Source organism: Pocillopora verrucosa, chromosome 9, assembly GCF_036669915.1.
Source record: "Pocillopora verrucosa isolate sample1 chromosome 9, ASM3666991v2, whole genome shotgun sequence".
NCBI classification, from domain to species: Eukaryota; Metazoa; Cnidaria; class Anthozoa; order Scleractinia; family Pocilloporidae; genus Pocillopora; species Pocillopora verrucosa.
In genome coordinates this window covers 19288844-19313447 of record NC_089320.1, presented here as the reverse complement: position 1 = coordinate 19313447, position 24604 = coordinate 19288844, and the positions used below count along the sequence as shown (strand labels likewise).

General features: G+C 37.5%; 3 protein-coding genes and 1 long non-coding RNA gene across 7 annotated transcripts; 2 read left to right on the top strand and 2 right to left on the bottom strand.

Annotated features, from left to right (window-relative positions):
- Positions 1 to 386: 386 nt before the first annotated feature.
- On the bottom strand, positions 387 to 16406 carry LOC131793583 (S-adenosylmethionine decarboxylase proenzyme). 2 transcript variants are annotated; one of them, XR_010718793.1, is made up of 13 exons: positions 15229 to 16406; positions 10076 to 10162; positions 9646 to 9772; positions 8868 to 8942; positions 4221 to 4248; positions 3569 to 3614; positions 3043 to 3103; positions 2791 to 2871; positions 2247 to 2336; positions 1942 to 2016; positions 1494 to 1656; positions 1145 to 1225; positions 644 to 699 (listed from the first exon to the last, which is right to left on the bottom strand). XR_010718793.1 is itself a non-coding variant. In XM_066172346.1 (12 exons), the coding sequence occupies exons 1-12, from the start codon at positions 15342 to 15344 to the stop codon at positions 556 to 558; spliced, it is 1011 nt and encodes a 336-aa protein (XP_066028443.1). In that variant the 5' UTR covers positions 15345 to 16406; the 3' UTR covers positions 387 to 555. The 2 variants fall into 2 exon arrangements, 1 of the variants encoding a protein (XP_066028443.1); XM_066172346.1 differs by lacking the exon at positions 1494 to 1656 and having other exon boundaries at positions 387 to 699.
- Positions 5479 to 14703, top strand: LOC136283440 (uncharacterized). 2 transcript variants are annotated; one of them, XR_010718795.1, is made up of 6 exons: positions 5479 to 5706; positions 9302 to 9407; positions 10020 to 10191; positions 13405 to 13466; positions 14314 to 14342; positions 14548 to 14703. It is a non-coding gene; the product is annotated as an uncharacterized lncRNA (long non-coding RNA). The 2 variants fall into 2 exon arrangements; XR_010718794.1 differs by having other exon boundaries at positions 14314 to 14703.
- A 758-nt stretch (positions 16407 to 17164) lies between the features above and the next one.
- LOC131793727 (piRNA biogenesis protein EXD1-like) lies at positions 17165 to 19025 on the top strand. Its single transcript, XM_059111198.2, has one exon. It carries the CDS (start codon positions 17821 to 17823, stop codon positions 18910 to 18912), a length of 1092 nt encoding a protein of 363 aa, XP_058967181.2. The 5' UTR covers positions 17165 to 17820; the 3' UTR covers positions 18913 to 19025.
- A 351-nt stretch (positions 19026 to 19376) lies between these two features.
- On the bottom strand, positions 19377 to 24223 carry LOC131793725 (prostaglandin D2 receptor). 2 transcript variants are annotated; one of them, XM_066172345.1, is made up of 4 exons: positions 24154 to 24223; positions 22643 to 22952; positions 20614 to 21114; positions 19377 to 19909 (listed from the first exon to the last, which is right to left on the bottom strand). In XM_066172345.1, the coding sequence occupies exons 2-4, from the start codon at positions 22937 to 22939 to the stop codon at positions 19598 to 19600; spliced, it is 1110 nt and encodes a 369-aa protein (XP_066028442.1). In that variant the 5' UTR covers positions 22940 to 22952; positions 24154 to 24223; the 3' UTR covers positions 19377 to 19597. The 2 variants fall into 2 exon arrangements, with proteins under 2 accessions (XP_066028442.1, XP_058967180.2); XM_059111197.2 differs by lacking the exon at positions 24154 to 24223 and having other exon boundaries at positions 22643 to 23547.
- Between the last annotated feature and the right edge of the window lie 381 nt (positions 24224 to 24604).

Below are 24604 nucleotides of genomic sequence, written 5' to 3'. Positions count from 1 at the left end.
TCTGAGCAGAAACTTGCAGTGCGGACCTCATACTCAGTTAGTAAGACGCATTTCTTGCCTGCAGACTGAGGTATTTTAATTTCTTCTGCCTTTTAGATGAGAAGTTTATCAGGCCCCAAACTGCTCTTACTCCCAGCTTTAAAACATTTACTCAGGAGTAAAATCTTTATAGTATCAACCTCAAAGATAATGAAAGCAAAGAGGTGCATGAGATACTTAAGTAGAGCTCAATATTCTCCTTAGCTCCTTTTTCATGTCAAAAAGTGTCAGTCAAGGCATTGATTAGTCATCAGGATTAAATAGAGTTAGGCCATCATTAACCAACAGACATTTATCACAAATTTTACCACTAAAATCACATAAGGATTGTGTCCTTTAGACTGTGAAGATTGGAGAATTTCTCCAGTTACTTTAGATACTCCTCTTGCTAATACAGTTACATTTCTGAACGAAAACCTTACATATACATTCAGTAGCTTTGGTGTACTACCTGTTGTAAATTTACATTTCAGTTGAGTATAATGTATGCCTCTTGGTTGATGCAACTTATCAAGGTTATGGAAGCTTCTCATGGATTCTTTTGTAATGGCCATAGGTCAGATTATACATCTTCATTTGTGACAACTGCAGATCATCCAGTTTGTATCCAGGTATAGATCCTTCTTGAAAAGTCTTGTATGAAAAGCCACATGGCGCACCCTGAGTAAAATCAGTTGTTAATGTCAAGGGGACAATTCTAACACTACAAAAATAATCTTCAAGCTCTAGGGAGTGCAGGAGATATGACAGCAAAATGGTAGCACTTGTGGGAGATGCCATGGACTGATGGTTAATGCGCTTGACTCTGGGTTAAGATGGCCTAGGTCTATGACTTGCTCAGGTCAATGTCCTGTGTTCTTGGGCAACAATTAACTTTCGCAGTGCCTCATACCCCCAGGAGTATATATAAGTACCAGCAAATTGTAAGGGAAGCCTGATGAAATACTGGGGGGGGGGGGGGGGTGTGAAACTTGCAATAGACTGGCCTCCCATCCAGGGGGGAGCAGTAACACTCCTAGTCACTTCATGCTATGAAAACCAGGATGTGCTTCCAATGGATGGGCCAATTGGCTTTTGTACAGGCTTAACCTTTGGTGGTACTGACCTCATTAGCAAACAAAGTCATGAGGAATCTTCCAGGCTTAAAAGTCTTAAGAACTTTGGATATCAGCTCCTTGTAGCATGACTATAAGAGAATGGAAGGAGGTCGTATTGTGAAGAACTCTGTGTTGAAATGCTTTACCAATTCAGTTATAATTTGATTAAATTCCTGTTACTGTTGTTAAGTTAAATTGGACAGAAAACATTGCTAAAATCTGTATCACCGAGATCTACCAAACCGCTATGTGATAAAACCTACAGACCTCAGGTTAAAATATATGTCTTCGAAACTTTACCTCGTGTTTTACATAAGAAGTCAGTGAGAAAGATATCAGATATTTTCATTTCATTACCCCTTCAAGGTTCTTTCACAATTCTTCTTTCAAGCTTCTACAAATTTCACTAATCAGTGAATTTGGTGCTGTATCAAGTTAACTTTCTCTAGCTGTTGAATTATTCTATCCTAACCATCAGGTTCTATCCTCACCACCGGTTTTGTCCGGAGAAGTTCAATCTCTATCATTCAAAAGAGTTTAAGGGTTAAGTTTCTCCTTAATCCTCCATCAAGTAAAATCTATAAGGTGTTGTTAATGTGTATATTCTCATTACATATATTGTTTAATCCAGTGTCAAGCAGATGAGGATGATGAGGATGAAAAACAACACCACATTGAGAATGAGCTAGATTTACAACTGATTTCTCACCAACAAAAACTGACTTGTCTGATGTAAGTTTAGTTGAATTGACCTTATAAACTGAGAAATGACAGTGTGAATCATGACTTCTGCCTACTGACTAACCACTTTAATATTGGTTTCAAAACTGGCATAAGAACATTCCTCTTGCGGGGTAACGTGAATGCTAAAGTAGCTGTTCTGTTGAAGAAAAAGGAAAGACTAGTTCAGTGTGAGGTAAATTCAAATGTACACTCAGCATGTTTAAAGTTAAAAGGCTATATCCACCTTGCCATATCAGGGCCTTTCCATGAAAATTCTACCTGAGGAGAAATGTGAACTGTATGGGCAGTTTCTCAAAATACAGACCAAAGTATCTTAAAATTTTAACAAGATTGGCCACAATATATTTTTTTTTCCAATTTACTCACATCCAAGAGGCCATTAGCAGAATAACCACAAGGATCAAACAAAGCAGCATCAATCAAGGCTCCAGGGAGAAATTCACTTATGCCTGTGACCTACAAAAAAACAGGCAGGAAAAATTAACCCTTTAACTCTCAAGATCTTAGAAGCGAAAGGGTTAAGGGGTTGAAGGGGTTTTGAAAGACAAACTTAAGAGTATGAGATAATCTTCTCAACCAAAAGGAACAGATTTTTTTTAGGTCAGTAAAACTCCTTGATCCACCAACATTTTAGGAAAGAATATATGGAATTTGAGGAGATTTCTTGAGGAGGGAGCTTGAAAATACAACACATCCAAACAACCAGCTGCACTAGGAAAAGTATAAGCATATTAAAATTAAGGGGGTTGAATCATTCACCCTGACTAGAATTGTCTTCTTGGATAATGGGAGGGAAGTCAAAACCCTCATTTGTCTCTGAACACTCACATCATATATTAACAGTATCATAATGCAACTGAATAGAGATTACTTTAAAACTGGTGCATTTCTACATAAAATCAGTCCTTACTCTGGTCACTTCATCTGCATTAGAAGAACTTGACTTATAAAACTTGTTCATTGCCTCTCGGTCAAGATCATGCATCAAAATGTTTGCAGGCTAAGGATTCATGATTCTTTATCACTCTGATAACAATTGGTATTTAAGACTTCTATTATGACAAATTGATGCAAAATAATGAAACAAAATGATAATTAAAAAAAAGGAGAAAAAGAAAACTAGACAGAAGACATTAAGCAAGTAGTTTTTGTTTAAAGATATCTCCAGTGTTTGGTCTGGCTGGGTCACACCAGGAAGGATGTTGTCCAGGGTGTATAAGAACCTGGGAAAGAAGACAAATCGATCAAGGTATTATGTCAAATACAAGGATGTGATAAGTGAAAGGGACATAGGTCAATTAGTATTTGCATTGCAAGGCAAATGAATGGGAAACGACTGTCAGTACATTTTCAAGTTTAAAGAACTCTTGGCCATTGTCTGTAATTTGTCACCGAGTTCAGGACTTACATTGTTTCGAATCATTTTAAGAGAAACGACTCATTAGAAACATTAGAACCTTGCTTTCAAATTCTCCCTCCACCTCCCCCTCATGGCCTCCCTACAGCACCACGATTTTCCTTGCCTGGGAGAGAAATTCTGAGGTTGCATGACATTTAGGATTTCCAATGTCTCATATCCTATTTCAGGATGAAAACCTGCTTTACTTGGACAAACAGACATTATTTTTTATAGCTCTACACAAAAGAACTTGTTGAATTGGTAAATTATTACCACAGCACTTACTTACCATGTGTCAGGACCATTCAATCGTCCGAGAGCGTATCCTGCACCATCTAAAATTAGAAAATCATTAACACAACATGAATAAAATAACACAAAATTAAAGTTTCTATTGAAACAAAGTGAGCTGTGGTACTTGTGGCCCTGGTTTCATTGCTTTGGCATCTGATCTCAAAACTATACATAGAGAGTCAGAATAGTAATACTTGAACAAAATGAAATCTGCAAGCAAAATTGCCTTCAATTCCAGGACTATATACACTCTCAAAGATAAAACAGTTCATAATTCTTACTTGTATGAAAAACATCACACTAAAATGAAAGCAATCTCAAAAATGGTAGATAGGGGTTTTAAAATAGACAGTTTCATTTAGAGTCGTTTTTAACCCTTTAACTCCCATGAGTGACCAAGAAAGAATTTCTCCTTACAATATCAAGCAGACAAGTGATGAGAATAAAAATATTAACTAGGGGATTATTAGTGGATCCAATACCAAATTCTCCAAACTAAAATCACAAGAAGTGTATGGTAGACACTAAGGAGAATTATTAATGAGATCTTGGGAGTCAAAGGGTTAACTGAATTACTTTAAATCAATTTCTTTTTTTAATAAGATTAATAGAGGTTATATGAAATAATGATTTTCAGGGTCTATTACCAGAAAACAACTGATCCAGCCACTCAACCTAACAAAATTAATGAGGAAAGATTTTTAAAAAGTTAGAAGAAGGTGGTAAACTCTGATTCATACTGGTCATCAAGTGAAGTAAAAAGCTGAATGTTTCTGCTGTCTATTCTTTCAATTAGAAAATGAAATTGCACATTTATTAGCCCAGAACTGAAATATAATCACTAAAAATTAAGAACATCATCTTGTTTTCAATGCATTTCTATACATTTAACAAATTATGGCCCAGTCTCTACCAAGTACTTTCACTACCAGTCCAATTACTACGAACCACAGTCTGATCGCTGCCAAGACAAAGTCTGATTGCAACCACTGGGAATAATTAGCAAAAGAAAACATCAATGAAACTTGTTAAAAAGCCACAAAAATTTGTAGAAGAAATTTTCTGCAGCATTTTAAAATTTATCTTGAGCAATCACTGGTAAGTGGTCAAGTTGTCCAAGAGTCATCTTGCCTGAAGTCATGTCGCCCGAAACTTGAGTCATGTTGCCCGAAAAAAAGTCAAGTCACCCAAAGAAACAAATACTAAAAAGATCAGAATTTCAGACTGTAAATAGGCAATAACGTTGAGACATTTTTTATCACTAAAGCACTCTTTATTTCCGATAACACCATGAAGATTCTTAAAGCGTTGTTTGTTCCTAACAAAAAAATGCAGCATTGTTCGTTTGGTATGTAATTGTTTCTTACTCATGGACGTTTTGTAAGTTTGAGAAACTTTTTCTACATTTCTAACAATACCATGAAGACTTCAACTACATAGAAAGCGATCGTATGCTCGGAATTGAAATATGTTTGAGTAACGATTCTAAAAGCGTTGTTCGTTTCTAAAAACAAAGGGAAGCGTTCTCCGTTTCTGACAAAAAAATGAAGCGTTGTTCGTTTGGTATATACTCGTTTCTAACTCACGGACATTTTGTGAGCTTGGGAAACTCTTTCTTGTTTCTAAAAATGCCATGAAGACTTTGACTACACAGAAATCGATTATATGGTCAGAATTGAATTTGAGTAACGACTCTAAAAGCGTTGTTTGTTTCTAACAACAGAGGGAAGCGTTGTTTCCATAACAACAAATGCACGGATGCAGCGTAACATACAAGTAAAGTTCTACAGTAAATGGTTTGAACCCGGAAGTAACATGTAATAGCGTAGTTTGATCGTTCGGGTGAGTGTAGTCCTGAGAAGGACTGTTGTCAGTAATGGTGACTGAGGTTTCGACAACCTAAGCGGAAGTCATCATCAGAGTCAAGAGAAAGGTTGTTGTCAGTCGAATGTACTTAGTCCGGTTTGTATAAACTGACTGGTCAGTTTTGCCGTGATGTTATTGGCTGTTTTGTCTATTTGTGACGTTCTTAACAATAACAGGTGAAAATACCTGTCGATTGTAACGTTCGACAAGTCGGTAAAGGTAAAGCGAGTAACATACAAAAAAAATTAATTTGTTGCCTTGCGTAAGGTAAGTGTGATATTTTTAAGATAACAGTCTATTGTTATGCTTGTGACTTTTTTCATAGTTGTAATCTGATAGCATCACTTCCTTTAGGATCAGAATAGGCAAAAATTATGTAGTTGTGCTCTGTTTCCTCTGACGGTCGCACGTATGTTTTGATCCGATCAAAGTATATATGAAGAGGGTAAAGCTAGCTATAGCACGAATACGAACTGATCAAAATGAGCATTCATCCTTGCATTGAGTGTGATGATGAAGTTAGACCACGTCTACAAGCCTTACAGTGCGACGATTACGGTCGATCGTATGGCCTTTCTGACCATATGATCGATTTCTGTGTAGTCAAAGTCGTCATGGCTTTGTTAGAAACCAAGAAAAAGTTTCTCAAGGTTACGAAATGTCCGTGAGCAAGAAACGAGTACACACCAAACGAAAAACGCTTCATTTTTTTGTTAGAAACGGAGAACGCTTCCCTTTGTTGTTAGAAACGGAGAACGCTTCCCTTTGTTGTTAGAAACGAACAACGCTTTTAGAATCGTTACTCAAACATATTTCAATTCCGAGCATACGATCGATTTCTGTGTAATCCAAGTCTTCATGGTATTGTTAGAAACCAAGAAAAAGTTTCTCAAGCTTAGGAAACGTCTGTGAGTAAGAAACGATTACATACCAAACGAACAACGTTGCATTTTGTCGTTGGAAACGAACAACGTTTCCCTTTGATGTTAGGAACGAACAACGCTTTAAGAATCTTCATGGTATTGTCGCAAACAAAGAGCGCTTTAGTGATAAAAATTTCTCAACGTTATTGCCTATTAACAGTCTGAAATTCAGATCTTTTTAGTATTTTTTCTTCGGGCGACTTGACTTTTTTTTTTCGGGTGACATAACTAAAATTTCGGGCAACATGACTCAGGTTTCGGGCAAAATGACTTAGGTTTCGGTCGACATGACTTAGGTCTCGGGCGACATGACTTCGGGCGAGATGACTCTCCGGCGACTTGACTGTAAACCGCAATCACTTCACAATAGTATCGATCAAGACAAAGATTCATTCGCGACCAAACACCGTGCTCGCTAGCTTCCACACCAAGTCCGTTTCTACCAACTTGACTATCATTAATTTACTTCTACATAGCCGGTATAAGAATGTAAGTTTAGGAGTTGTCGCTTAACTTTATCATTCCGAACTTGCCAAAGATCAGAATGCCTTACAGTTAAAAGTCGATCGACGCGCGGCGCCATGTTGTATTCGTGAAATCGACAACCTCCATAACAAGTCGTTTGCTCACGTTTTTTTCATTTAAAATACATTCGAACTCGACCCAGATTTTGTTTGTTTGTTGTTTGTTTGCTATATATACTAATAAAAATTTTAGTCTTAGAAAAGTTGGTTGTAATATTACAATTGTATTACCTCTATATAGCCAAGTCAGTGTAAAAAATGTTTTTTTAGGAGTTGTCACTTAGCTTTATCATTTCTAACCCGCCAAAGATCAGAATACCTTACATTTAGAAATCGATCGACACGCGACGCCATATCGAATTCGTGAAGTCAACAACCTCCATGACAAGTCGTTTGCTCGCGTTTTCTTCATTTAAAATACATTCTTTTCACAAAAATCTAAAACGAAATGATCAAGTATCGTAACCTGAAATAAATTAGAAACAGTTGTCTCATATAAACGTAAAAACCTAAACGAAAAACTCGACCTCGATTTACTCTTGGCTACCATTGAATTGCGTTCGTTCCGCCCGAAAGGCAATCCGCCCGAAGTCCATCCGCCCGAGAATGGAAGTCCATCCGCCCGACGAACAAACAGTGCATCAAAGTACAAAGATTAAGCTGTTATTCCATTTTTTATTTCTTTTAGTAATGTTTGTAGATATTTGATGACCGTGTTATCAAAACAACAGCTCATTCAACTGCTGGGATATTTAACTTCTTCGGAACTTCTGCGATCAAAAGCGAAATCCTTTTCTTATGTAATAGACGCATAGAGGCCAAATATTTGAGACAAAAAGTCAGTTGTGATGTCAGTATACAACTCAGAAAAAAAAATTAAATCATTCATGTTGTATTTCGTTACAAAAACTCATAAAACACTAGTTTTATTTTATGATACTATTCTACAGAACTCTACACAAGTCATCGATAAGACGACATATACATCGGGCGCAATGACTTCGAAGTTCGGGCCGACCGACCGCCGGATACCCTATCACCAATAAAGTTTTTGCATTACTGCGAAGATCGCTTTCATATTCACATCTTTAACCGCAGTTCACATATATGTTGATATATGGTATTTCATATATTCACAGTCATGTTAAGAACTAACACATCAATAAAATCAATGACCTACGAATTATACATGAAATTGAATAGCCTTCTTTATTATGTTGTGGCACTAAAAAACCATTGGTAGCGAACGGACTCCGGCCTATTGAGTAAATCAGGGTCGAGTTCGATTCTTTAGCTCATTCGTTTAGTTTTTGACGTTTATATGAAGAAGTAAGAAGTAAATTCATTAGAGTCAAGTTGGTAGAAACTTGGTAGAAACTTGGTATGGAAACTAATGAGCACGGTGTTTCGTCACGAATGAATCTTTGTCTTGATCGATCCTATCGTGAAGTGATCGCTGAAAATATACTCTAAAATGTTACCACAGAAATTTTCTTCTACAAATTTTTGTGGCCTTTTTCCAATTTTCTGTTGGTAATTCCCAGTGGTTGCGATAGGACTTCGTCATGGTAGCGATCGGACTGTGGTTGGTAGCGATTGGACTAGTAGCGAAAGAACTTGGTAGCGACCGGACCAGTTACCAATTTAACATTTGAAATCAAAGTTACTAACAGACTCTCTTTTCAATAGATGGTTGCAATGCCCCCTTAAGATCTTTAAAGCCATTTCAAACAGTCTCTCGCCAACCTAAGAACCTTTGATTGTTGAACAAATTCTCCTTCTCAGCCCCTAAAGCAATATAAAAAGAACTATATGGAGTATATACACACTGATGATTAGGTCTAAGGGGTTAAAGGCAGAATGTGAACTGATGACTGCAATAGTGAAATGCAAAGCCCACAGAAAAGCCAGCATGGTCTGCTGCTGACTCTTGCATTGTTCCCGGTGGAAGATTATACAAGATAGATTAAATGATGCTGACCTCCTGTTGAAATGTTTGATGAGGAGTAGATTGAAGGTTGGGTTCTTGGTAGTTCATGCGTGAGTAAAAGAAATCCTACAAAGGCATTCAAATTGTAAGATCTGACAAACTGATAGTAATTCCTATTCATATGCTCAATACATATTAATTATTATGATTATAGCAGTTGGAGTTGAGTAATAGCTGCCAAACTAATATAAATCTTTATAGCGGTAAGTTTCTAAAGAAGCTGTGGTGCTGCATTGGTGGGAGAGTATAGCAATAACTTGTAAATTGGCCATTAAGAGTTTCATAGCTGATGTTTTGAACATTAGCCCTTGATCAGAGCAAAAGGGCTAAAGCTTGAAACTTAAGCTTTGAAACTCTTTATGGTGGCCAATTTACATTATCAACTCTTTGATAGTACTAAACTACCCAAATATATTATTTTATAGTCAATCTACAGCCTTTGAACAGCGAGCTATAGAAAGTCAGTTTACAAGCCAGATACTCATCCTCCTGCAGCTAATCTCAGTTTACAAAGCATGAAGCAACTTTCAGGTATTGCTTCTTCCCAAATGGGAAGCTAGTCTGTGCATTTTTTCATGTCTCCTGAATAGTTCACAAGTATCCAAATATACTTCACAGATTTGAAACACAGATCTCTTGCTTCAGAGTTTAATGTGCTTAAAATAAGGCTAGCACATTTCCCTCTTCCACTGACAAAGTAATCATACTTTCTCAGAGCAGTTCCTTTGTTGAATATGTAAGAGCTGGTTCAAAAAGCCTGACTTCCTACCTGCACTTCAGTCAACCCACACTCATTCTTGGCCAGTTCTAACAGTGGTTTGATACACTTCAAGAGCGTTGTTTGCCCACAAGTCTTTAGGATGACACGTTCTTTAGACACAAACAAGCTGCTCTCACTGAAAAGAACATTGTGACGGTGTCATTTGGTGTATTTTGAGCATGAATCTGATCACAAATAATAGAGAGAAATCAATTGTTGACCTTCAGATAAAACACAAAAGAAACCATCCTTGCAGGCAAGCTGCAATTGCAATCTTCTTTAATAATACTTTTCTGCAAATTCTTTAACTGCAGATTGTTTGTTTGGATCATTTCTTTTCTTGTTGTTCATCCACACTATAACATATGATTTATTTCATTTAGTTGTGGTACTTAGGCAAGAAAGTATTACATTACTGAGCCTTTCAAGAGATCCTAACCTGAGGAGAAATGCAATCATGTCATCATTCCTTTTTTCACTAAGAATAGTGCATTTTACCAATGACAGAAGCTCTGACCATTTTTCCCTATCAAAAGATAAAAATCATAGCTACAGGTAAGTAAAAATCTTTCCTCTTATTCAATCATTTAACAAAGTTAAAACTCAACATGTTCAATACCACAAAGTGAATGCACATACATGTATAATTTATTACCCAAATGAACTCATATTTAGATGTGAAGATGTGATTCGACTTAAACTAAATGAATACAGATATCTAACTACAAAATGTAACAACAGCAAGAACTACAATAAAAACTATATAAAATAAAGAAGAACTTGAAATTTGTGGTGTAACCAGGTCCAGCAGTAAAACAGTCAAATAAAAGCAACAAGGTGCCAGCAAAGACTAACATAACACAACAACTAACTTGGTTGAAACCAATTAACTACAAGAATTATCTGGGCCTGATGAAACCAACACACATACTGGCAAGAAATAAATAACTAGCAAGGTTAAGTTATTTTTAGTTAACATCATGCAAAAAGGCTAACATGATTGAATGGAGACAGACATTAAAATAGGAGTACAGTAGACTGCAAAACAATGTAAATTATTTCAAAGTTGCTTAACAGTATATAATAATGTAAATTCTAGTAGCTACATGAACCTTCTAACTGCCAAAATCTCTTAGAAATTCTCCCAATCTTCTAATTTCTGTGTTAAATATTTAAGAGAATTTGGTGTTACATCAAGATTGCACCCTCTGGCTTATATGCTTATCTATTCCTACTACCTGTTTGCTGAATAATGTATTGATAATGTAGTGAGAAGTTCACAATCAATCATTTGTGGTGACTATGGTTCAAGGGTTAACAAAATTTCCTGTCAAGGCTCTGACACATTGACAGATACATGGGATTAGCATAATTAGCTCTGCTCTTGCAAATGCTTGCACAAGAAAGGAACAGAGGAGAACATCTAGTTAATGAATTATGGCTATAAGGGGAACGAGCAGCTGACTGTAAAACATCTAAGAGAGCTGTGGAAAAAAAGAGTTTTCGTTTTCTATCAAGTCTGCAATGGAAGCAGTTAAAGTACATCTTCAATCACAAATTGCGACTGTAAACAAACATCTTCAAAATATTAAGCAAAAACAGTCGTCACTGCCTTATAAGTATAATTGCTTGCTGGTAGCTACTCAAGGTGCAAACCAAAAACTACAAGAACTGGGGAATTCATGGAAGGATTTGCTCAATACTACACCAAATGTTGAGAACTTGATGCATAGTAATGAGGTAGCCATTGATGATGTGCAGCAATATTTACAGCCCGATTGTCTCGAGATTGTTGGGATTCCACTTGTTCCCCAAGATAATCCCAAGCAGTTCGTATAAGAAGTTGGATCTCTCCTAGATGTTGACATTGGTGTAAATGACATCTCGACAGCACACAGACTGCCTGATACGAAAAAGGTTAAAAACAGAATTATTGTCAAGTTTGTGCAACATGACAGGCAAGAAGAGATGTACAGGAATTGTAGGAAATTGATAGGGAAGAACACCTTGGCTCTCCAGTTGGTTTGTGAGGAAATAGGAAAGAGCATTCCATCTGGAAGCAAGATACACATAAATGAATTGCTTACTGCCTATAGGAGATGCCTATTTGGAAAAATACACAAGTTTAAGTGAGACAATAATTTCAAGTTTCTATGGACAGCTAATGGAACCATATTTCTTTGTGAGAGCGAGTTTTCTTCTGTGTTTCGCTCCACCACATTTGAGGAGTTTGATGATTTTTGCAAGCTGCCTGGTTAATGGCTGCCAAATCAAGTACTTGTGAGTCGAACTGCTGTGAGTACCTACCATTTTTCAATCTTTTTGTTGCTGAATTTAATGCAGCCATTGGTAACTAGCAGTATGAGTTTGATACTGGCCTAGATCTTTTTAATATTCTCCCAAATCCTGATAAATCTGATGATAAAGATGCTGATAACATGCTTAATTGTCCACATTCCAATTATTATTTCCTAACTCAGCTGAATCAACTCTTCGATAGTGCCACTTCAAAGTGTCTCTTAGTGTTTCATAGTAACATCAGAAGTCTTCCAAAAAAATTTGTCTTTATTGAACAAGTTTTTACATTCTGTCAACCACAAGCCTGATATCTTAGCTATTACTGAAACGAGACTATCAACCCAGACAGTAACAAATGTTGATATCCTAAATTATGATTTCTTCCACACCAATCTTAAAGCCATTCATCAACCTGATTTAAAGTTTACCATACCATTGGTCAAATCATTCTGGTGTAAAATTACTTCAGGGAAAGGCAGACCTAATATAATTGTTGTTTGCATTTATTGGCATCCTGTAATTTACATGCTTTTACTTTTGAATTTGAAACTTTGTTTAACAAGATAAGTCAGTATGAGATATACAGTACATTCTTGGGGATTTTAATATAGATCTCCTTAAATACAGTGAGCATTTATTATATGAAGAGTACCTAAATATGCTCTAGTCTAACAATTTACTACCTTTAATAACAAAACAAACCAGGCTCACTCATGACACTTCTACTTTGATTGACCACATTTACACAAATTCTAATTTGAGTATGGATGCTGGCATTGTATTGATTGATGTCTTGGTTGTATTGATTATTATCAATGACACTGCCAATTCATTTAACAAATTGTCCTTTTGCCTTTTTGCTGACAATGTTGACTTTTTCTATACTTCAGATGACATAAATGATATTGAATCAGTTATGAACTGTGAAATGACTAGAGTTCTCAATTATTGTTCCATTAATAAACTATCAGTTAACATGAAAAAACTAACTTAATGTTAATAACCTCATACGTAAAAAAGTTACTCCTAAAAATATTTTAAATTCTGAGAAGATTTGCATTAAGTACTTTGGTGTTTATATAGACCAACACTTAAATTAGAAAGGTGAATTTACCCATGTTAAAAGCAAGGTGGCTAAAAATATTGGGATCCTGTATTAAGACACTATGTGATTATACATGTTCTCAAGCAACTTTATTATACACTGCTATACCCTCATTTAAATTATGCAGTTGTAGTGTTGGGAAAAACGTATTCATCAAATATAAAACAAGTTATGTTCTCTTCAAAATAAATACATTAATTGTATGTTTTTTGCAGATAGTTGAGAGTCATCCCAAGTTTTCTATAAACTTCTTGATATCCTTAAATTTGATTATATTGTTAAACTGAGTACGTGCATACTCGCACATAAGATATTTAACAAGTCTTCCAGTATTCCTTCACTGTTTTATGATTCTCTCCAAACAGTCTCTAGCCTGCACAAGTATAACAACAGATACTCCTCCAAGGGTAATTTTCATCAACCAAAAGTAAGGACCAACACTGGCAAATTTACCTTTGCATATATAGCCTCTAAATTATTGGAAACGGTACCAACAAACTTGAAACGGCTCACTATTAATAGTTCTAAAAAGCAGTATAAAAATCACCTCCTCAAATATCAGTCAGAGTTCTGAATTCCCAACTAAAATTCACTTTGCAATCATATCTACTATTGTTTTCTGACTTTTCTGAAAGTAATCTTAATGTAATATCTCCATTTTGTTTTCATAACACTTCTTGCCTTGTGAATTAGTTTTGTCTTAATAATTATTTCTTTCCTTCATTGCTTTCTTTACTTATAAATAAGCAGCAGCCAACTCAAAAGCTGTGCTACTTTGGCTGTTGCACACTGATTCAAAAATTGTACATATAGCTATATTATCTCTATCCTTTTGTTTTGTATAGTTTTTTTGTTTTCTTTTATTTCTCCTTGTACCTGAATAGTGTGAATAAAATATTGAAGTTGTTGTCTGAGCTCAACTCTTGTCCACAGTCACCAGCTTGGTGACCTTAACTCAAGGATTGCTTACTAGAAGCAAAATTTTCCTTGCCAGGGTAAAAAAGAGTTGTCAGGCAATTATTTTCGGAGGTTTATCTGGTGTTAAGGTAATATATATGCAAGACTAAGGAGACTAAAAGGAGATGAATTATATCTATGACGTAAATGATAATAAAAGGCTGGAGTCATTTTTTTAATCATAATACAGAACTTTCTTTATCTAAGCTTAAATCACTTATGGTTCTGTGAATTTGCTTGAGACATTTAATATAAAGGTCCTTCCATTATCACAGTTCTAAGCTTTCCTCACAATAGTTTTCTGATTTCTTTTTCAGACCTATTCGTCTCTAGTTCAAATTGTTTGGTTAGTCTGGTCTTATGTTTTGTCTTTCTCAATGTAATCAAGTCTTCCATCTGTATTGGAGCAGTGTGGTAATATACTTGATGGATGTGCTCAGGATTTATATATTTTTAACTGAATGATAATGGAGGACTTTAATGAAGTGTTGATTACTGTTAATGCATGAGTAAATTAAACTGGTCTGATACATATTTCTTATAATCTATAGAAAGATGATGTGAAGCAGCCTTCCCACCCAGAGACACAGTAAGTTATTCAAGGAGTGCCTATCTGTTTGTTTTGATATTACTACCTAAAAGTAATGGATGTCAATATCAGTATCTGGGCAACTGCCCACCTACCCCTCCCCTAGCCCAACAACAATCTATTGATAACAACTTAGGGTTAATGTTGGGTTAGAGGAGGGATAGGTGTTGCCCGGTTGCCCAGATACTCTGATATTGATCCAAAGTAATTTACATTGGAGACATGAAATTCTCTCTACAGCACTTTTACGTCCTCAACAACAAGATGAAAAAAGAAAACTTTTCTCTCAAAAGCCAAGACTCTAACAGCTTATTCGATTCCCATAGAGATTCATGGCGGGGTAAGGAGTAACAACAACCTGTTGACTTTTTTCAAGACAAAAAGCTTTTGAGATCGTCGATCAGTGAGTCAAAAGTTGTTGACTCACTAATCTCATGAAATCGAAGCTAAAAGTTGAAATCAAGCTAAAAGTTGAAATCAAGCTAAAAGTTGAAATCAAGCTAAAAGTTGAAATCAAGCTAAAAGTTGAAATCAAGCTAAAAGTTGAAATCAAGCTAAAAGTTGTTCTATCAATAATTATCTTCGTCATTTTATACCTAACAAGCCGTGGATAGCAGAAAACTATAAAACTAGTTCCTCTTACCTACAAATGGTTCTTAAATTCCCTGATAATCCATCGTTACTGTCAGCTTCCACAATCGGTGTCCACCAGACTTCCATTAGCTTCTCGGGCCCTTCGAAAAACCCTACGTGTTCCATTGTTCGGATACATACGCCAAATTAAATTATACTAAGTCGGGGCTTCTCATTCAAAAGAAACGATTGAACAAAATCTGCGCATGGCCTTTTGGTACCACGTGTTAATTACTGGGATACCTGTGGTAGCCCAGTCATAAAATGCTTTTGTTATTGGGATGCCCTTGTTACTAGATACCTATGGTAGCCCAGTCATAAAACGCCTTTGATTTTTTGTCGTCTTTTCTTTTTCCTCCGCCACAAAATGGCAAAATTGCGCTATAGTACCCAGTAGTCACTGGGCCCTCAACACCATACGTCGGCGTGTGTTCATCGAGATATGAAGCACGCGGGAAGTTTGGAGAGCACGAAAGATGCGTAAGAGCACTTATTGAGTGCTCTCTAAACTTCCCGAGTGCTTCATATCTCGATGAACGCACAGCTGACGTCTGAACCAATTGTTTTATGACATTTTCAACCCGGTAGTTAGATAACGGCGTAATATGTGACTAACACAGTCAATAGACTGTAAGATTTTACGCCACTATGTGCGTCGGTGTATATACATGTAAGATATTAAGCCGTTAACTAACGGCGTAAAATCTTACAGTATATAATTTACCGACTGGAAGAAATTACGCCGTTAATTACTGGCGTAAAATCTTACATATATTCCCTTTTCAACCGGATGGAAAATCATGAGGGGACGCAAGCGGCCTCAACTATAAGTACTTTTTAGTCAATGTCATTAGACCTAAAGTACGCTAGATGAGGGCGAATAAATCTTGTGGATATGTTTCTCTCTATAATCTACAATGTAACGCAAAGGAACCGGCCGAGGAATAAAGGCACTATCGATTGCGTGTGAAACAAAGGCATTAGCTGATGACATTTTGATATCAGGCATTAATTCATTTATCTTCTCATATTTATTCGCCCTCATCTGGCCTACTTCAGGTCTAGTGACATTTCTGACATACGCACGGATTTTGACACTCTTGCGCAGCTCGGAATGTTAGGAACGCTAGGATAATATCCTAACAACTTACAGTTGAGGCCGCTTGCGTCCCCTCATGTTTTTCTCGAGGGATATGTTTGCCGACGTCAAGAGCGTGCACAATAGGAATATGAAGCACGCTCGCGAAATTGAATTTACTAGCTATGTTATAAAGTAGGTTACGTTATTCTTCGTATTTTGTGTAATAAGTGTCGATTTTCTTCGCTTCCTCGGCTCCTAGCTCCCACGCACTGTATATTTCACGACCTTTGTCTCCAACACATAACATAAGGTGGTTACACTTCTCCTCTTCACTTTTCTTCTTGAGAAAACCGCCAAAAGTGAAGTGGCAGTGTTGCTCGAAGGCCTTCCACGCAATCGGTAAATCACCACTCGATTGTTCCATTTTTGAATAAAGAGGGTAAGTTTCTGAGGAAACCGTGGTGCTTCGTCGGTGGAAGAGTATAACAGGGTAATTAAGTATTATCAACTGAGTTGAAAACGTAAATTGGCCACCGTTAAGAGTTTTAAGGCTGACGTTTCGAGCGTTAGCTCTTCGTCATCGTTCTGACAAAGGACTAACGTCAACCTTTACTCTTTATGGTGGCCAATCCATCTTTGGAGTACTGCCAGCTGATGAATTTCCTTCCATTTTCTTCCCTTTCGCTATGTAAGCAGTTTCGATTCCTTTTCGAAGCTCGGTGGCTTTCCTAGAGGCTTATTTTTAACTTCTAATTTCTGACAACGTGGCATATTTGGACATGTTTGGACATGTTTATTTTGATTATCCATCGTCCCTATCGAATGAAACAACATTACACTACGCGTAACACCTTATGACGCATACATGACCACAATATAAGACGACCAGGCAACGAGCCTCTTCTGAGATTTTACGTCTAGTAATGTTTTGGTAGTTGTTGTGTGTGTTCTTGTACATCCTGTGATTACTCAGCTGTAGATGTCTAAGCCAGCCACCAAGTTCGAAAAATCCGCCGCTCTTTGTCTAATAACTCATATTTCAAAGACGCTAACATTGAGAAACAGGAGAAATGAGACTTCAATGTACGGCGGAGGAGAAACTATCATCAACTATCACAGCTGAAAAGCTCTCATTCCCCTGAAATATTGTTTCTAACTGGCAGTCGAAGTTATCGTCAGTGAAAACTCTGTAGCCCATACGAAATGGTTCAAGAAAAACTGCAATTTCATTTGCAAAAAGTCCTCGATCTGTAATACGTTCGCTTAATTCCCTCAGAAACTTTCGGATGTTACGCCACTCTGATGTATCCCGTTCCCAGAATCCCTCTCTCTTCCTCTTTGGAGGAAGCGAGGAGTACAGATTGTGGCACCACTACGTGGAAAAGCGGAAGTAGTCAGTATTTTTCTTGGAATCGCTTAATTATGTGTTAATGTTAACAAACTGTGAATACTGGTCAAGATTCTCCTATCTTTGCAAACGTTAGACTTCTAGCGATCTAAATCATCCACTTTGTTATAAAAATGGCTTGCGAAAACGCAACTGATAATGATTACAAATTAGTCGATAGGGACAGTGTTCTCCTGGAAGCTATCTCTGAAATCAAACAAAAAATCGCTGAGAGGAACACTCTTTTAGCCGTTGATTGTGAGGGAGATTCCTTGAGCAGAAAGGGAGCCCTCACCGTCATCACGGTAGCAACTGAGGAGAAAGTGTACATATTTGACGTGCAAAAATTGGGTCAAGTCGTTTTCAGCGGTGGACTTGGCGAAATCCTCGAGGACAGCTCACGAGAGAAGCTGATGTTCGATTGCCGACAAGACTCTGACGCGCTATGGCATCAGTTTCAAGTTAAACTTAAAGGAGTCTTGGATATTCAGCTCCTTGAAATTATCTATCGCCGTGAAAACCCTTCAGAATCTACAGCTCGTACTCCCCAAGTTTCCACCAGGAATAAACGCGGTTTTCAGTCCAACCGCCGCAGTCAGAGAATACACGAAATAGAAAAATTATATGGTTTTGGTCATTGCATTGAGTTGTACCTACAGGATAAAAAATTGTCCAAAGTAAAAGACAAAGGGAAAGAGCTGCTAGAGGAAGATAAGAAAGTCTGGATAAAAAGACCACTGACGGATGCTCTTATACAATACTGCATTGTGGATACCATGGCCATGTTCAGGTTGTACAACAAGATGAAGGATGTGAATGGAGGGGAAAAGTCCCGTCTTCGAGTTGCATCCGAAAAGTATGTCGGTCTGTACCGAGGCAAATCAGAAAGATCCTTTGATGAGTATGAAACAAACGGGTACCTTCCTCTTGACATCATCCCCGAGAAAGGAACTCTGGATTTTCCTGTCGTTAACACAGCATGTACTTGCTGCGATCGACTATTTCCAAGGGAAGAATTCAGTGTAACACAGCTGAGGAAAGGAGAGCAGAAATGCAGGGTATGCAAGGAAATAAAACGCCTGAATGATGTGCAAAGGAACAGAGAAGATAATTGGGAGCGTGCTGCCCGCGCTGAGGAAGAGTATGTTTATATTCCTGAAGGAATGTCTGACTATGCGTTTGTTCACGGCCACGAACCCTGGGAGACCTTTTCAGACTACTGGTAAACATACCTTTACGAGACCATTTTGAGAGTCGCTGTGAAGACTGCAATCGAATCCTAAAATACTTTGTATCTTTTAATAATCACTATAAATACCTCATGGTAGACTATAGTAAGACCAGTCTTAGTAAAATGATCATAGCCGCAAGCACCTGATGTTTTAACATTTTTACCATTCAATCAATTTTGTCTTCGTTTACATTGGCCGTAGGGAACAGATGTCACGAGATTACGGCACCGAAAACCGTAACGGCTGTAAGTGGACTAACGTGTACACCTGCCATCTTGAATCCTATGACTTTACTTCCGGTTTACAAGTTGTTATGATTTGTCACGGCAGCCATTTTTAATTTATTACAAAGAGACATGACTTGGATTAGTACAAATAGTTACAACTGTTGAACACCTACCTATTATTATAGCTAAACTACTTAGAGAAGCTAAACTAGCCAAACTCTAACATTGACCTTCTTCCCAGAAAAGATTTTAAATAAATATTTTTATCAATGAATCGATAAAAAGTGCCACTTTGCACGGACTTTGTGACTCTTAATATCTCTGTTTATGTGTCGTAACTAGAGAACAGTGCATGTGCTTGACCAATTTATTTTCATCTCAGCTTACTCATAAAAATATTACCACGATGATCAGTTTCTTAGCCAGATCGGTGGAAAGTTCTTGGCTTTGCTTTAACAAGTTTTTTCAACACGATCTCGAGTGTTTTCAATAACCGACATTTCTCCATTTGTCCCGAATACTAACGCAGACTTGTTATCATCTTCTTTGAAAGATACATTCCTGTTCACTTTCTTATTCAAACGAACATCAGCAAGGAATTCCGACAGCTCAGTTAAGGAGCGCTGTAAATTCCGTTTGAAATTCTTCTTGAAAAGTACATAAGTGAATGGATCCAGAACGAAATTGAAGATCACAAGTCTGAGGGAGAGGTTATCCATTACGGTGCTTGGATACGCCCGAAAGATATTACAAAAGAGCCGGACCTGAAAAAAGAAATCAGCGAATAAATGACTGATATTAATAATCAGGTAAAGCTGACATGTAGCTTTGTCAACAATTCAGATATATACTGTGTCGAAAGCAAGGACGAAAATTTGTTTCAATTACAAGATTTACAAAATTTACGAAGTTTTGATCTTGCATGAAACACTGTATATAAAATCGATGGGAAAATGGATAATTAAGTTTCGAGGATGGCCGTGATCAAAAGGACAAAAACTATGAAAATTACCAAAATTAAGAAGGAACAAAGATGACAAAACTTGGTAAACCATGGATAAAAATCGGTAAAGAAATACAAGTAAGGTTCAATGACGGTCCAACACGACACGAATATATTACATTCTCAGTGACAGGTCAAAAACAATAATAAAAAAGAGGGGTTGAAAAAATTGTAAACATTTTGAGTACTGCCTGCAAATTACCACATTTTGCAGGCCTTTCAGCGTAAGTTCAATGTAAGTGAGGCTAAGATGGACACCAATGGAAGTTGCAAAACTCGACAAAACTGCGAAAATTAAAAATTTTGTGAATGTTGCGTCCGCTCGCAAATCCCGGGATATTTTGGTGTTGTCGATGGACAAGAAATTGAATGGGTGGTGTCAGTGGGGCAATTCGATCGTTGTTAGGCGTCCACGTGCATCGTGGGCCCATGACTAGAAATAAAAGGACTGGAGCATGAGCTTACCGTTACTGGTAGCCAAGTAAAAAGGAATACAACAGAGGCCAAAGCCACAAACTTTGCCATCCTTTCTTCCTGTCGGAAAGCGAATCTCCGCGCACGGCGTTTAGAATTCATATCCGAAGGCAGGACCGCTGACATTCGTCGTCTGATACGCACCACAATGACCAAAACGGTGGTATTTGATACAGTCATGACGGTAATCAATGTTACGCCACAAACTGCTATGGCCAAGGAATTAACTGTTTCAGTAAGTGTAACTGGGAACCAATCAAACTGACAAAACGATCTGGAACTTTGGTTGAATTTGTACTTTCCAATACCAAAGAATGGAAGAGCCGCCAACGCTAGACAGAACATCGTGAGAAATGCACAGATTGTCCGCGAAAGCAAAGGGGTGGCGTGTTGCTTATAAAAGAATGGTTTGTACAGGGCAGCCACTCGATCCAAAGACATGGAAGTGACCACAGCACCTGAAGATAATCCAAATGCTGTCGTGAAGAACGCCTGGTGAGGAAAAAAAACAATCGCCATTCTGTTAGTTTGTTAATAATATACATGGAAAAATTACTCAGTTCTGATTGGTTAAGATAAATGCAGTTTTCAGGTAATTTTTTCAGAGTTAATTCAGTGCAGAAGAGGGTTAATTCAGTGCAAAGAAAGAAACAAATCAGACAGTCTGATTGGTCAATAACCAAAGAAACTCACAGATAGCCAATCAAATGCGAGCCTTGGATGTCGCAACAAAATTTGAAAATTTGCGAGCGAAACAATGGCCGGCGTTTTAAGTAGGTTTTCTTTCGCCACCGCAGCTGAAAAACAGCTTAAACAATGAAAACACTGTAAAAGGTGCTGCTTTTTGGTTGTCGGTTTGGAAAAAGTGATGTTTAGAGAAGGGAATTGCCGAGGAAATCGAAAATTACGAGCCGACCCGGCTTAACACTTTGCTCGAGCGATCCAACGCCGAAAATTAAAAACAAACATGGTTAAACCTCGGAAACGACGATTCCATTTCATCAAAAGTGATTCGGACACAGACTGAACAATTCCTTGAACTGTTTAGCCGGACTTTGAACTTTTTTGCACCTTAAAGATGCGAAGATATCATTGCATATTATTGTTTTGATCGTACGCAGTTGTTTTGACCAAACGCACGGTTTGAATAAATTATTTTTTTGCACTTGATGCGCGCGCTTTGCTTATGTTTAATTATGATAGACCATCTCGTATTTTTCCATGTATATTATTAACAGGTAATCACATAATTTCGAGTGCAATTTGGAATAAATAAGCACGAGTAAATTTTTTCAAAGACTAACAAAATTGCACTCGCCCTACGGGCTCGTGCTAATACGATGGTCGTTGAATGAGTAAAGCTGCGTCTTTTAGGATGTTTGAAAGCCGAGCCGGCCTGCTAGCAACTCCTGACAAATTAAGCATAATTAGCGGTTTAACGTGACAAGCAAGGCGCTTAACTGGCTTAGAGCAACAAATTAAACTTGCTAGGTTAAACATGGCAAACTATAGATCGTCGTGACAACTTTAAGCAGGGAAAGAATGAGTTGAAAGGAACACCGACAGAAAAAAGATATATCAGAAAATACGATGCAAGGGCGCACGGATTTGAAACAGGATACAGCTTCATATGACACAAATGACAAGGGGAAGATTATACCAAACATTTTGCGCTGGGAGACATCGCCTATGACAACTACAACTGTGGAAATTGGGACCGCGGAAAAAGATAATCTAAGTTGGCTGAGGTAAAACAGATAACTAAACGAAACTCACTGCCGATGACTTCACATCCTGTTCTCTTCATCACTTATTGTAATTATCGGGAGAAAATGTATTAAATTGTTTTAAGGGCTCTTTTGAGGAACAAACTTCAAATAAAAATGCGCTTTTGTTATTTTGAGAAGCCCTGAGGTTCTAAAATTTAGGTCTTTTATCAATTCGTAAGCGCTTCGTAAGGATGTAGGGAAAGTGAAACCTCAAAGAAAAAAATTCTGAGAACGAAAAACAAAAGATACACCTGTAAGCCGCATTGTGGCGAGTCTCTCATCCATTCTGAACCTTCCAAAAGACCATGGAATACGATCACTGAAGTGGAGAACACGCCAATGAAATCTACCCAGACCAAGGCACTCACAAGGACCACTGGTGGATTCTTCCCGATGAAGAAGTCTCTTCCGAGAGCGACCAACGCCAAACTACAACCAATAAGCGCGCTTGCTAACACAACGATTCCTATTATAACTGCTTTATCTTCCTGTGTTTCATCAGCTGGTGCTTCTTTTGTACAATGTAGGGTGGTGTTGAAAATGGCCATGGTCGTTAATCAACTGTGTATCAGTTATTGTAAAAGTTGATACTTTTGTTCAAACAAAATTGAAAAGAAACTAATGAATATAATAACTAAGTGGCCGTCAGGACTCGTCTACAGTGCTCCTGAGCGTCCAAAGTGGCTGGCAGGTACAAAATGTCGTCGCTTTGATCTAAGCTCTCTTTCTTCTTTTTATAATCCTGTTTTCCCGTCTTCCTTGTCGACAGCTGTTGCGGGAGAAATGCCTCGATACTTTTCGAGCTTTCGCATTCGAAATTACGTTTACAAGAATAAACTGAGCTATTAATTCGACTTTTAAAGTAGTCCTTGTAGATAAAAGTTTACGAGGAAACAACCAGGTGAGACCAGAAGCAAATGTTGCAATAACCTCAGTGTTTTCTGACGAGGTGGATAAATATCTACCGCTTCTAACTTGTGCGTAAACTAACCGTCAACACCACAGAGGAAAGTTTCACCGCTAACAAGGTGTTAGACAACAGACTTCTCTTTTGATTGATAAATATTCTCTTGGTGTTATTATTTCACCATCCAATTGGCTCCTAATATCAATGTTATTCCGTAACTGTTTGTCTTGTGAGCCGATACGAATTCGACCGCCGTTTGGCTTATGTATTATCAGAAACCACGCAAATTTAATCATCTGGGAGAATTTCCACCACGGACGTTGAATTACGCTCATAAATTAAAAATAAGTGTGATTGTTTCCAAAACTAATAGAGCGTCCGAAACGGAAGATTTTTTTAAAATTTGCCGTTAATATTTTACAACTAATTTCCTTTTTTTCCTTTGCACGAAATTAAAAACAGATATTGACGTCAATAACCACAAAAGAAGTTGCGCATGATTCAACTTACTACAAACGTATACATGACTTTATCATCTAAAGTCGACAAAAGTGTTCATAATAGCTTTTGTGGTTTTCCAAACTCACGGCTATAGTGTACGATAAAATGGCAAGTTTCCTTTTCTAGCCGGGATATATCCTAATCACATACACTTTAAATTCCTCAAAGGTGACTGGTGCATTAGCTTCTTTATCTTTCAATAATTATTCTGTAGAGTTGAAATCGGATCGCGCGATCGGAAAGTTTGCGATAAACCTGTAATCGGACAGTTAAAGTAGTTCCACTCAGCTAAATCCAGCGGTTACAGAATTGATTAAAATAACTGTAGGAAGATCTCACGCAACAACCACTTACCCGAAATACTGGTGTCTTCAGATGTAATTTTGCAAGCACTCGTATGATTACAGACCGAACTAGACTCCAGTCGTTCCTGTTAACATTGTTAATAATTCATTGGCACAGCTAAGGTCTTCAAACATTAATAACATAGATGTCATTTTATGTCATGCGAAACAATGACATAAAATGCAAAGAAAAGCCATCCAGTATAGCTTTCAAATATTTATTTCACAACCTTCTCCTGAACATGACAGAAATCCTCGATAGACAATGTCCTCGATACACAATATCTAAAACTTTTGTATTTGTATTATAGCAATTCGTTATAATTAAACCAAAATAATCTCAACGCACTCTTCTTATCTCTATCGACCATACGTCTCGATTCTGGGCTTAACAGCAGGTGACAGGAGATCTACCTCGTATCCGCTAGACCAGTCACGAGGGGTGGGGTGTATGTGTGTGG